Source organism: Nomascus leucogenys, unplaced genomic scaffold (genome assembly GCF_006542625.1).
Source record: "Nomascus leucogenys isolate Asia unplaced genomic scaffold, Asia_NLE_v1 Super-Scaffold_258, whole genome shotgun sequence".
In the NCBI taxonomy this organism is placed as follows: Eukaryota; Metazoa; Chordata; class Mammalia; order Primates; family Hylobatidae; genus Nomascus; species Nomascus leucogenys.
Window position 1 is genome coordinate 4,995,002 of NW_022095769.1, and position 14,628 is coordinate 5,009,629.

Genomic DNA, 14,628 nt, shown 5'->3' on the forward strand with positions numbered 1-14,628 from the left:
AGCAGCAATGAGGATCAAGGAGGACAATATTCCCCTTCCAGGCTCAGTGGTACAAAAGAAAGACAGAAATCAGTCAATACTTCAGAGGGCTACAGGGGAAGCAATATCTTTAGAGGAGAGACAGATCTCAAGGTGAACAAGGAGGCTGGAGCAGAAGATGAGGAGGTAAGGGATTTTGTTGATGATTGACCATAAGTCCTGGAAGCCACAATGAAATAGTTTAAAGATACCTATTTTTGATTTAGCATGTCACACTAAATGCATACCTACTATTTCATCTCATGCTCAACCAAAGAAACAGCAACCCGTTTTATAGATGGAAGAAAAACCAAGTGAACATATTGAGAAATAATTTGTCTCTAATATGGTGTCTTAAGGAATTTTCATAATTTTGTTTATATTTAATTTTTACCACAAGTGGTGATTTTTGAACTTAAACCTCTACCCTTCCCCCACCTCTCCACACATGTAGCATAACCACATAGCACCTTGAAGTATTACATGTTCTTAGTGTGTACCTTGTAAGGATCCTCAGGATCTATCCAGGCCACATGAAACATATGACGAATTTCTTCTGCCAGTCCGATTCTTGCTCCACTGTTGGCTGATACATAGATGCGTGGAATACCTTCTGCCCTAGCAAGTTCAGAAGCTCTGAGAAATAACAAATCCTCTTGAGGCCCAAAGGACCCAATTCGGTATGTGATGTCATTGCCAATAACAATGATATCTCGGCCTTCTGGATATTCAGGACTTTTAAAGGTCATTTTCCAAGCTACCATGCCAATCTGGAAAGGCATAAACAAATGAATGAACAGAAGTTTCTTACAGGCAGAATTTTTTTCAGGTTCCTTGAAGGTATCAGAGTATACCTAGGCACAGCCATTATGTAAAGATACACATTGCTAAAGAGCCAAACTCCCTGTGGGAAACTACAAAAGACATTCTAGTATACTGCTAGATCATGCTGAGAACAGCTGGTCTACTGTGTATTTCAAAACTGTCTCAATTCCTTCTTTGGGCCTGCTCAAAGAAGAGAGAAAAGCCAAAATTTAAATGCACTCAGGATACATGTGGAAGAATGCCATGGCACTGTTGATTAAATCTAGATTTCTCATTTCACTGCCGTATATACTAAGACACTGATATGGTTTGGATGTCTGTCCTCTCTAAATCTCATGTTGATATATGATCCCTAACATTAGAGGTGGGGCCTGGTGTGGGGTGTTTGGGTCATGGGGTGGATCCCTCATGAATGGCTTGGTGCTCCCCTCTGATCTGAGTTCATGCTAGATCTGGTTGTTTGAAAGAGTGTGGCCTTTTGTGGGTGAAGGCAAGCACAAAGAGAGTGCTATGAATGCCTTGGGCACACTACAAGAGTACAAGGTGGTGGGTTGCTGCCTGCCCATGGATATCAGGACTTGACCACCATGGGGTGCTGTCATCCATTGCTAGTGAGACATGGGCACCTGGCATCACACACAGGCCCACTCCACCCAGATCATGAAGGTGGAGACTGTGGCCAGCAAGTGCTGCCAGCTGGCGGTCAAACAGTTCCATGACTCCGAGATCAAGTTCCCATTGCCCCAAGGGGTCCTGCATGGTTAGCATAAGCCATACTTCACCACCAAGAGGCCCAACACCTTCTTCTAGGTGCAGGGCCCTCTCACCCAGGTGTGGCTTAAATTAACTCAAGAATGTCACGGTGCTAAAAAAAAAAAAAAAAAAAAAAAAAAAAAGAGTGTGGCACCTTGCCCCCCACCTCTCTCTTGCTCCCTCTCACCTCTCTCTTGCTCCCTCTCTCACCATGTAATGTGCTGGGTCCCCCTTCACCTTCCTCCAAGATCATAAGCTTCCTGAGACCCTTAGCAGAAGCCCAACAGATGCAGTTGCCATGCTTATAGAGCCTGCAGAACCATGAGCCAAAAATAAACATTTTTTCTTTATGAATTATCCAGCCTCAGGTATTCCTTTATAGCAACACAAATGGACTATCACAGACACTATTTCCATCTTTTGTCACAATTGTTCCAAGAAATCTTTAACACACAAGGAAGCAGAAAAAGAATCACTTCTCACGGACTGTACACCTTTCATGATCCAGGCTCCTTGTACTGTCCTCTAGCATTTGATAGGAATAACAGAAACACTCTTTACTGATTTGTTTCAGGTATGTTCCATTTCTGCTAGAATTTACCAATGCTCAACATTGCATCCTTATGAGCATCTCTTGCTTTCTCCTAGCACCAGAAAAACCAAAGGATGGAAAGAACTAATCTCTTGCTGCACTATATGTAAATCTCTGCTCTCTGTTCAGCAGCATCCGGCCAGCTACACAAATAAATGATATCGACTTAAAAGGCAGAGCTGACATGTCTCTTCCCAAACTCTCATAGCCCTCTCCTGTTTTAATCCCCTTCTATATGAGAACTAGTCAATCCTTCTACTTGTATATTTGCTAGTTCCATTTCTTTTCTATGCTATTCACTCATACTCTAGTTACAGCTGTAGTTTTTCATGTCTGCCTGTCTGCTTCCCCTATACCTGGATAAGTAATGTTTTCCATTCTTTTTTTCACCCTTTCTTCCTGTCTCTCACCCCCCTCCTTGCCCCCACCACTCGCCACCAAACACAAAGCCTACCTACCAGATGAGCATCCCTGGTCCTGCCTAATGGAGCCCAGCCACATCTGCAGCCTTGGTCCCTCATCCCCAGGCTGCTGCATATCACCTCATTGGGGAGCTGGCTATCAAGAAGGGCCATTAACAGATGTAAATAGCAGCATCCCTGGAAAGCCACACGCATCACCCAGACTCAACCGGGCCAGTGATCATAAGCTCTGAGTACACATTCCTCAATCCAATTGCACATCCACTGTAATCAGGCTGGGTGAAGCATTCTACACAGCTATTTGTGATTCTCAGCATTAGGAAATATATATATGAAACACCCACAGATAAATATAAGCTATTTAATATATCATACCATTGGCCAAATACAAGTCAAAATGGATATAATACACAGAAAAAAAATCCAATCACTTTCTAAGATAAGGTATTTCTCTATCTACTCATTAAAGACAGAGAAAGGAAGGAAAAATAGATCATTCAAAAAATAGCACAGTGAACACTCAAATATCAGGATAATTTTGGTTGTGGTTTCTAAGAAACTAGTTAATATAATTCCTGCATGAGGAGAAATGCTTTATCTGCCTTCGCACATGCCCCTCTAACCCCAAACCTTTTGTTTTTCAGGAATGAAAAGCTATTTTCTGTCAATTTTCCTCTAAATGCACTTGTAGTTAGAAAGATTGGGTTTTACACCAAATTTTATGATACATTAACCTTAGCCACATAGGCCAGAAGCAGCTTAGATACAAGCCCTGAAGAATCTACTTCAGCATTTGTGTGCTAATGTAAACATTGTGACCATGTGGCACTGGGCAGGCAAATAATACTCTTACCTTTCATTACTACCTGGGGACACTAACTGTGTCACTTGGGCAGTGAGTTCAGCAATTGGCTAGGTCATTATGCTTGCAATATTGACTTCTAATTAGGTGTCAACACAGCAGCACCAAGAACACACTATTCTTTATCAATGTCTTTCCAAAGTATGTTGCTCATCGACCGCCTCCGCCCCCCCACCCCCCGTCTTAAAAAGTACCATTACAGAATGGAGAGTGTTATCCCAGTCTCAGTGCAGCAAAATTCCTGATTGAAAGACATTCAGTTTTGAGGTAGCATGATGGACAAACATCTAAGAAAGCATCTATTATCCAATTTACATTAAAATTTAGATATCACTGCTAATCAAAGGATATGGCATATAAAGGTGAACATGGGCTTTGGAGTCCAACAAACTTAGATCCAAATCCAGGCACTATCACTTATATTAACTAACTGTGTGATCTTAAGAAAATTATTTAATTTTACTGAGCTTCAATGTCCCCACATGCGAAATTAAGAAAATAATACCCATGGGTTTGATAAACACACTATTAGAAGCAGAAATCTACTATATTAACTTCTATGTAAAAAACTGTCTTTCTCTCTCCTCTCCTCTCACTCTGTCCAAATCTTATCCATTCCAAAAGGTTCATCCAAATTCCATTTCCTCAGTAAAGCTTCTCCCAGCCTAAAGTAATTTCTCTCTTTTCTGATCTCCTACTAAGACCTCTGTAGGTCTTAGAAAAAAAAATTTTTTTTTTTTTGAGACAGAGTCTCGCTCTGTCACCCAGGCTGGAGTGTAGTGGCACAATCTTGGCTCACTGCAACCTCCAACTCCTGGGCTCAAGGCAATCCTCCCATCTCAGCCTCCCAAATAACTGGGACTACAGGCATGTGCCACCACACTCGGCCAATTTTTGCATTTTTTTGTAGAGATAGGATTTTACCATGTTGCCCAGGCTGGTCTCAAACTCCTGGCCTCAAGCCATTCTCCTGCTTAGGCCTCCCAAATTACTGGGATTACAGGTGTGAGCCACCTTGCCCAGCCTAAGAATTCTTCTGATAACTAATTATATGCTGCCTAGGATTGCTTTTGGCTTACCATCTTGAACCATTATAGCATCTCCTGTAGTGCTTCCCAGGAACACTAAACATAGTCTGAGAGTAATAAATGCTTGCTAGTTCCAGAGTCTTTTTATTTTTTCAATGTAATTTTTTTTTAAGACAGGGTCTTGCTATGTCACCTAGGCTGGAGTGTGGTGGTGCAAATACAGCTCACTGCGGCCTCGGCCTCCTGGGCTTAAGTGATTCTCCCAGTCAGGTAGCTGGGACCACAGGCGTGTGTGTTACCACCATGCCCAGCTAATTTTTTTTTATTTTTTGTACAGATGGGGTCTCACCATCTTGCCCAGGCTGGTCTTGAACTCCTGGACTCAAGTGATCCTCCTGTCTCGGCCTCCCAAAATGCTGGGATTACAGGTGTGAGCCACTGCACCCTGCCTCACTTTTAAAAATAATACTTGAAAAATAGTTAACACCAAGGGCTTAGAACATTGCCACTTATATTTTAGGAATCATAGAATAAGAGTCCTGAATATTCTTAAACTATTTTATTTTAAAAATAACAATAGCTATCATAATAACTACCATTAATTGAACATTTACTATCTGCTGTACTGTTCTAAAAGTTGACAACTACTGATAGTAGCTTAAGCTGCAAAGTCAAGCTGTCTTGGTTCAAATCTCAGTTTTATGCTAGCTGTATAACCTTGGACACTTAACCTTTTACAGTTTCACTTTTCCAATTATAAAATGGGGATGACAGCACCTTTCTGGAGGTATTGTTGCGAGCAACACCATATTAAACTAGTACAGAGCCTGGCATACAAAACCCCTCAAATGGTAGTTACTATTAACTCAAAGGTAGCTGTAATTATTGCCATGAGGAAATTAAGGCACAGAGGAATTAAGTAACCTGTCCTTACAGCTAATGTGAATTGTTTACTTATTTTTTTTTTTTGAGATGGAGTCTTGCTCAGTCACCCAGGCTGGAGTGCAGTGGCGCAATCTTGGGTCACTGCAACCTCTGCCTCCCGAGTTCAAGCAATTCTCCTGCCTCAGTCTCCTGAGTAGCTGGGATTACAGGCGCACGCCACCAGGCCTGGCTAATTTTTGTTTTTTGTTTTTTTTTTTTTTGGTAGAGATGGGGTTTCACCATGTTGGCCAGGCTGGTCTTGAACTCCTGACCTTGTGATCCGCCCACCTTGGCCTCCCAAAGTGCTTATTTTTTAAAAGGAGGTTCACATACACAAAAATGGTATTTTCTTTCTTTTTTTTTTTTTTTAATCTGAGACGGAGTCTCAGGCCATTGCCCAGGCTGGAGTACAGTGGCGCGATCTTGGCTTGCTACAACCTCTGCCTAGGTTGGAGTGCAGTGACGCAATCTTGGCTTGCTGCAACCTCCGCCTCTCAGGTTCAAGTGATTATCCTGCCTCAGCCTCCCAAGTAGCTAGGATTACAGGCACATAACACCACGCCTGCCTAATTTTTGTATTTTTAGTAGAGACGGGATTTCACCATGTTGGCCAGGCTGGTCTCGAACCCCTGACCTCAGGTGATCCACTTGCCTCGGCCTCCCAAAGTGCTGGGATAACAGGCATGAACCACCGCACCCAGCCAAGAAATGGTATTTTCTTTACTAGAGAAATTAAGGCAGTATGTTCCTTAATTAAAAAGATATTAGTAGAAAAACTGGCAAAAAAAAAAAAAAGTCTGTGGTTTATTTAATACAATTGTATCAATATTTATTTCTTAGTTTGGTAATTATATCATGGTTACATAAAGTGTTTTAACATTAAGAGAAGCTGGGAAAGGGTATACCAGAACTCTCTAATACTATCTTTGTAACTTTCCTGAAAATCTAAAATTATTTTGGAGGGAAGTAAATTGGATAGTAAGATCACTGTTAGTGTTCTGTACAGCCTTACAAGATGATGACTATGAAGACTATGAATAGCATTTTAAAATACCCATGATGTAATACTAAATTTGAAAAGGGTTCAGACTCAGGAGCCACATTCTGAGACTCTGAATCTGAATCTAAGATAATTTGACAGAACTGAGACTCAGCTTTCTAGCCATATATCCATAGGTAAGTTATCAACCTCCCTGTACCTCAGTTCCTTCACTGGTGAAACAACGGTAATAAAAAATCCACTGCATAAGTTTGTTGTAAGGATTAAATACATGTTAAGTCCTAGGATAGTGCCTGGTATACAGTAAGTGCATAGTATGAATGACAACTTCATCAATTGAAAAGCACTTTGGGGGGTAAAAACAAAAAAATAAGAAACAGCAAAATGAGGTGATAATTATTGGGATGATGAAATTGTATTTTTTTTTCCATTCTCCAATTTTTTTTATTTTATATTGCATTGATAACTTTAACTTTTTATAAAATAAAAAATAACTAAGAAAAGAAAACTACCAAATACTTCTTCAATGGGCGATAGGTACGTGGGAGTTTATATTATTTATGCCTACTTTAGTGTACGTTTGAGCATTTCCATAACAAAAAAAAAAATTTAAGGGGGGGAAAATCTCACCAGCCTAATCGATTTCCCATATTTTAGAGGAACTAATTCTAGATTTTAGTCATACTACAACAGATCTTATTTATATAAAATTTGAAAGAGATAAATGTATGAAAATTAAAAATCAAGACTCACTTTAAAGAGAAAGAAATATCAAGAACTATGTTAGTTTGTTGGGTTATCATTTCATTTTCTAAAAAGAAATGCTCTACAATGATGTGGTAGAGTGTAAACATATGTATATATAGGTTTATACAATATTAATGTCTCTACCTCAGAAGTAACTGCTTCAGTGTTTTTCTGGTCTGATGGTTAAATACATATTTATATTTTTAAAGTCAATATTTGTACAATACACAAGAACAGTGCCTATCAGCTAAATACATATTTAGGACTGTACCACATGTATTACAAACATGTACTAAAATCGAAAGCTTATATTTATACAGAACCTTTCATCCTGAAGAGGGCTAAAGAACTTTACAAACATATGTACAAAAGAGGACGTTTGCACTGATAGGCAGGGAAGGTACTCATTCACCCACTCCCCTATTTCTTCTACCAGTCCTGGGTAGGAACACACGGTGTCAACAGATGCAGGTCTGTAACAGCTGCAAAGACATACAACACAATAATCCAGTTGTGATGCACAGTCACTGAGAGGAAGCTTGCAACTTGAGAATAGCAACTGCTCTCCTCCAGTGTAGAAGCACCATAGCCATTTCCAGCCTTGTGTTTTTAAATTATTCTCTACCAAACTCAACTAATCACTTGATAAAATTGAATTTGATACTGGAAATGGTTTCTGAATGCAAAATACTTTCTGTCTGATGATGCAAACTAGGTTGAAAAATGCTTCCCCCTGCCCTTGTTAGATTTAGGAAAAAAAAAAAGTGTTACAACATTCAGGAGAAATGGTTCAAAATATTCTATCTAAGAATAGCTTCATCTCAAAGGATTAGGTCATTGCTTTGGAAGAGAGTCATATTTCACTCTCTAATTAGTACACTGTAAGTTTTTCAGTCAAATTACTTTCTATAGATGGGTCTATCTATATTATATACATAATGGAGATTTCATATCAAAAATTCTACAATTACTATAAAAGTATACACAGTGGGACAATGTGATTAGCAATGTGACATTCATTGATTTCACCTAAGCCCAATCTGCCGTGTATGTTAACTGAAGAATAATGACTAAAGGAGACCCCATCATTGAATCCCTCTTTTTGGGGGTCTTCTCTTTCTCTCCAACATTTTTATCCAGGTGAAACCCAGTGAAAATGACATGCCAGGACTAAGAGCTGAAGGAAGATGGAAGAGCTAAGAAATTAACAAAAAGGTACCCTGTAGCCTGCATGTAAGTGGGCGGGTTTATGGTCTAATGAGTTTTAGACTCAAACGGGCAGTGCCAGCGTCATCTTCTCTGATCACTGCCTCTCTCATGCACTGACTAACCAAGTGGTCCTAGGTACTTACTACAAATTATTTTTTCATTACTATAGCCATGAATAAGTTTTAAAATATTTAATTTCAGATTATTTTTCATAACAGAACATTCCAATGAGCAGGTTTATTAGGTTTAGGGTTATCAACCTAAGCTAATTATCTTAAAGTGAAAAAGGGAAGAGGATGAAAAGAGCTACAGTGAATAAGCTAAGGACAAGCAGAAATAAATATTTGTTTCCCTTGTACAAGTTCTAAGGCAGAACATATTTCTTTGGCTACATTCTGATTCTGGAATGAACACGCTCAAGTGAGGGAGGAAGGGATGGGAAGGAGAAAGCAAGCAGAAGAGAACAGTCTTATTTAACTGTTTTTATGTGGGTAAAATGATTTGTGCCACAGTATTTCCATAAGAAGTGGGACCATTATTTTCCTGTAGAAACACATTTGGTTTGAAAAGTATCACTGGACAGGACGTGAAAATCAAACCAAATGAATTATTCACAACCTCCGATCAGAGGTGATCATTATTTCTGATGCTCCAAACAGTGATTAGGATTCTGCCCTGAGATGTCATTTTCTCGCTGAGTAACACCAGCGATACAGAAAGGCATTATCTATCTATCCATATATGTATTTTTTCTCCTGAAAGTACCTTGGTTTAATGTTACTATAACAGATAATGAAAACATGATAATATTAACATTTATTCTGATGGTGCCCATAAATGCCATTAGTCTGACACAAAGTGTCAACACTAATCATGACCCAAAATTAACACCAAAATTGACATCAACATTAATTGTACTATCAGTGTGAACAGAATGTGCAGGCGCACACAGGCACTTCCCAAAGCTGCTGTTTTTACTACAAAATAAAACAACAATATTAAGCTCAACAAAGAAATCTGCAGGAAAAGCTAAGGGGCAAAACATGCCGGCATTTTGTTTTTTAAGGGTGAAAGACATATCCATCAACTCTAGCTATGCTGTGGGAAGCAGAAAGGGAATATCTTTGCCACAGTTGCCTTTCTCATATCTCCACACTTTGACTTGAGCTGTAACAATACCTTTACACACAGATTTAAATACAGGTTAGGCTGTGGCTGAGATGTTGAAGCTGTATTTGTTACATTCATGCTAAAAGCCTTGTTATATTCATGCTAAAATGATCTTGAGTTTTTTTTGGAAGAGTCTGTAAAAGCTATTGTTCTAATTCTGCTAATGCCAGGAAGATGACTACCTTACTGCAAGGTCCTTGAGCAGCAATACAAAGAATCCAGGCATGTTAGTGCTAACCCAGACTTGGGCATCATCTGCATCATAAAGATGAGAAAACTAAGACCCAGAGAGCAGGAATCTGAACTTGAGTCCCTTTTCAGATATATAACAAAATGTTACCTCTTTCCCCCTTTTGTATCTTGTATCCAAGCATGAAAAAAAGAGTTTTTCAGCTCTTAAGAAAATTATTTTGGGCTCTTTCATGTGATCACAGAACACTAAACAATAAAACATTGATATCTGACAAATAACACAATATGGAAAGGCATTGACATACTTTTCAGCATGGCTTTTCCAAATGGCACAAATTAAGTCAAATATTGTATTTTAAGTCTTATGGCTTAATTCAAAAATGGCTGAACAAACTCACCTCAACCTCTCTAAACAGCGATAAAAGGGTAAGAAAAATATAACTTTTAGAGCAAAAAATTTTCATCCCAGAGGTAATTCTTTGAAAATGTTATCAAAGATTAGAAATAATAATTTTGAACAGGGGAATTATTTCTCCCTGTAACATTTATATACATGAAATCACAGTAATTTTACACATGTACACACAGTAATTTAATAAGCATAGGAATTATTTTTTAAAAAAACATGCAGTGGAGCACATAGAAGCCAGTGGTATTTGAGAAATGGGGCCCAGGATTAATTGGTTGGTATGGAAATTAACCAAGTTGGCCTACTATAGTCCCAGAAGCCTTGTCCATTAATCATACGAATGAGTGCTGAACTCTGGTGCTCCACGCTACACCTCATTCTCTGGTGTCATCTGTTGCTGTCCTGATGTTCATTATTGCCTCTGGTTGGAGCTGTAAAGTTTCTTGACATAGGGTACTATGTCACATTCTTTTTCAGTAAAATCTTACAACTTAAGACAGGTATAAATATGCTGGCAAGTACATTCTTTTGTTTGAAGGCTATCTCTAGACTTATTTTTGAAAGAAACTGAGGAGCCCTCCACAAGTGCTACTTTAGTGGGCCAGTGGATGCATTAGGATTTTCAGTCAATCAAGGTTATTGAGCCTCATTTTGCTATCAAAAATGAGTAAAAACTACTCAACCTGATGAGAAATCTCCAACACCAATAATAGTCATTCAGAAGAAATTCTGAGAAAAGTATATACATCCCAAAAGAACAGTGTCAGAAATTCATTAGAAGTAATTCCATGGTAGGAAGACTTATTTTTCAAAATTAGCCTCCATATTTTTCTAATGAGGGATCCAAATTTGGTTTGGAAGATCATTTTAGACAAAGACTTGCAGCCAAATATACTTACTTAGAATGGGAATAAAAGAACAAAAACACAGAATTAACATAAAACTATCTTACCATATATGCCATAATATATCTTTCTCTATACTTAATCTCAAGGATTCAAAATTGATTTTTCAAAGCCTTGACGAAAAATAAGGCAAGCACAAATCATGAATATTTATGTATAATCATAATCATTTATGGATAATCATAATTATACATAATCATATGTATTTGACCCTTTTCTGCTGAGGATCCCAAAGCACTTATAAACATTCTCCTATCTTTAGGGACAGATTAATGGCAAAGACCCTTTTTATAAGTTGAACAATCAATGCATAGACCATGGTCCTGTTTTACAGATCCGCTTCGCTTAGGTCTATTTCAGAACTCACCTTCAGCATAGTACAATTTAAATATGCCTCTTTTCTAACACATATCTAAAAGACTAACACTGACTCAATTTCTATACACGGCATGAAAAGGCAAACTGTTTTAAAAAGAATGAAACAAAAGCACAGTAAAGTACATCCAAATTAGCATCACATTCATGGAGCTATTTTGAGGTTAAATTGAGTAAAACAATTTAAAAAATCTAATGTTAAATATTTGGGTCCTGTGTTCATGAGAAATGGCCTAGCCTACCCTTTTCTCACCACCAAAACCCGTAAGCATATACACACTCTCTACAGGCAGAGTTTTAGAACATAATGCTTTCCACTAGAATCTGAGTCCAGGATAACCCAAGCAATTCCTTTGAGAGTATGGAAAATGTCAACCAAGTGAATTAAGACAGAGGGTTATGGTGGTTTTTCTAAAATAAGAGGTCCTTTGGGTTAAGAGGTCCAGCCTAAGAACTGTCAAAATGGATCTACTAATTAATTTCTTCTAATCTTTTAGGCTTATATAAGCTTACCAACTTCCTTTCCCTACCAACTTCTAAATTGTGTTTTTGATACTCAAATTAGAGATTCAAAGGATTATAGTAACTTGTAAGTGAGGAGCCCAGTCAAAATGGTAAGATTTGTTTAAGCTGGTCAGTAGAGGCAGGGGTATTTGTCATATCACTCTGTATTTTTTTATATGTTTAAAATAAAAAAATTAATGAGACGCTATACTTTGGGAGATATAGGATATCAGTACATTGCCAACAATTAAAACAATAATTAAATATGGGTATTAGTTGGGCTGAGCAGTTCCAAAACTGAACCCCTAATCCCCACTGTCCCTACCATTTCACCCCTGAGAGCATAAAGCAAGACTAAAACCAAAATACCAGTCATGATGGCAGCTAGTCTTTTTTTTTTTTTTCAGCCAGAGTCTCACTGTGTCGCCCAGGCTGGAGTGCAGTGGTGCAATCTTGGCTCACTGCATCCTCCGCCTCCTGGGCTCAAGAGATTCCTGTGCCTCAGCCTCCTGAGTAGCTGGGATTACAGGCGCCTGCCAACACGCCTGGCTAATATATATATATATATTTTTTTTAGAGATAGGGTTTCACCATGTTGGCCAGGCTGGTCTCAAACTCCTGGCCTCAAGTGATCCGCCAACCCTGGTCTCCCAAAGTGTTGGGATTACAGGCGTGCGCCACCGCTCCTGGCTGTCAGCTAGTCTTTAAACTTTAATTTACACTACTTTATTTCCTCTTCAATCATCCTCTTCCTTAAAAAAAAAAAAAAAAGCAGATCCCTAATGCAAGGTTCAAAGGATCTTCAACCAAAGAGTTAAAATTGCAATTGCTTACTGTAGGAACACTAGGTAAAGGCTACTATACCAACTGAAAAAAGAAGGACACCAGTGAATCTGCCTCAACAAACAAGGCAATTCAAGAGGCTCATGTGAATGCTAAGCTGCTGAGAAGGAAAAACCCTGACACCTAGTGCCCATCGGAAAAAATGAAGGCTTAGAGCTACCACAGTTCTTGAGTGGTAGTGTGTGTAGAGGTGACCATCAAATTGCATTCAATTTTCTTTTTTCTTTCTTTTTTTTTTTTTTTTTTGAGACAGAGTCTTGCTCTGTAACCAGGCCGGAGTACAATGGCGCGATCCTGGCTCACTGCAACCTCTGCCTCCCAGGTTCAAGCGATTCACCTGTCTCAGCCTCCCGAGTAGCTGGGACTACAGGCACCCACCACCACGCCTGGCTAATTTTTGTATTTTTAGTAGACAGGGTTTCACCATGTGGGCCAGGATGGTCTCGATCTCTTGACCTCATGATCTGCCCGCCTCAGCCTCCTAAAGTGCTGGGATTACAGGTATGAGCCACCGTGCCCGGCCCCAGTTGCATTCAATTTTCAATATACTTTCCTCCCAGAAAACTTTTATGCAAAGAATTCCAGTCTCTGAATACCAACCCTTTTTTGGGTATACATCTTGTACCTAATTATTATAGCTGCTTCCAAATACAACATCGCAACATCGTCTTCTCATCTCAGTTTTTCATTATGACAGGCATGATGAGACAGAATGTTAAAAAGCTGCCCATGTTCTGATATGGTAAGAAAAACAGAATCCTAATTTCTACTAGCACTAAAGTTACTATGGTAGTTGACTCTCTAACATATCTTTCAGCATTGCCGAATTTAGAGATTATTGGTCTAGTTCGCAGAGCTGACAAAAAGAAATAAAAGAATGCTAGTAACTTATTTCGGAATAAACAAGAGCATAGTCTCGAGAAGGCTAGGATTTTCTTTGTCCTACCAGGCAAAGTTAAGTTGTTCTCTGTCAAGTCCGTTACAGCCCTTGGCTTGATCTTAGCCTGAGCTTTTTAATAACAGGATTTAATGCGAAAAGCAGCTGTACTGGATTGCGAACTGTTACTCAAAATGTCCCCACCTGCAATTATAGCTTCCACCGAAGGATCAAAACAGGTTAGCAAACTGGCAGGAAAATGAAAACAATTCCTCCAAAATTGAGAAGTGGTAAAGTAGAACTGTTGGATAGCTGCATTTCTTCTGTATCCAGGCTCAACAGCACACATTCATCTAGCTGTGTATTTACATACAGTGCCCATCACTGTAGCATCATAGCAGCTAGAAGTGAGATCAGTTTAGTCTATGTTGCAATCACATTTTCCTCAATTTTCATCTTTACTTGAAACTATTAAGAAAAATCTTGGACAACTCATCTTTGGAGCTATTTGCAAGTAACGTAGTTCACAGATTTAGTCTACATCTTTTTTATTCCTACTCTAAATTGATACTAAATGTAATACCATTCAAATATGACAATGAGAAAAATGTGTTCTCCTATACCTTTCATCATGCATTAGGTGGTATTCCTTTAGTTACATCTTTCTTTATGGGGAAGGGACAACTAGGAAAATAGAAAGGAGACAGTAGCTAATACTGCATCAGAAAAGCTCTTTCTCCTGCTGTAAACACAGGCATAAATGTTCAAAATGCAGGTCACATCTTTACTGAAACAGCCAATATTCCTCCTCAAATGGCGAAGAAGTTACCTAAAACTAAATGGAACTGAATTGGTCCAAGTCCTGGTCCCATCACCTTTTTACCTATTTACTGTCCTGGAAAAAAAAATTAGAAAGACTGGCCACCCATACAGCCAATGGTCTGATAAGTGCAGGTTTTCTGCCTTCGATCAT

General features: G+C 38.8%; 1 protein-coding gene across 5 annotated transcripts in view; it reads right to left on the bottom strand.

The window, feature by feature from the left end:
* Positions 1-14,628, bottom strand: part of ACACA (acetyl-CoA carboxylase alpha) — a 337,027-nt gene that overhangs the window by 74,524 nt on the left and 247,875 nt on the right. For all 5 annotated transcript variants that reach the window (XM_030808066.1, XM_030808070.1, XM_030808067.1 and 2 more), the window contains one exon: positions 519-788. In XM_030808066.1, coding sequence (XP_030663926.1) covers positions 519-788 — 270 coding nt within the window. The remainder of the gene's footprint in view (positions 1-518; positions 789-14,628) is intronic.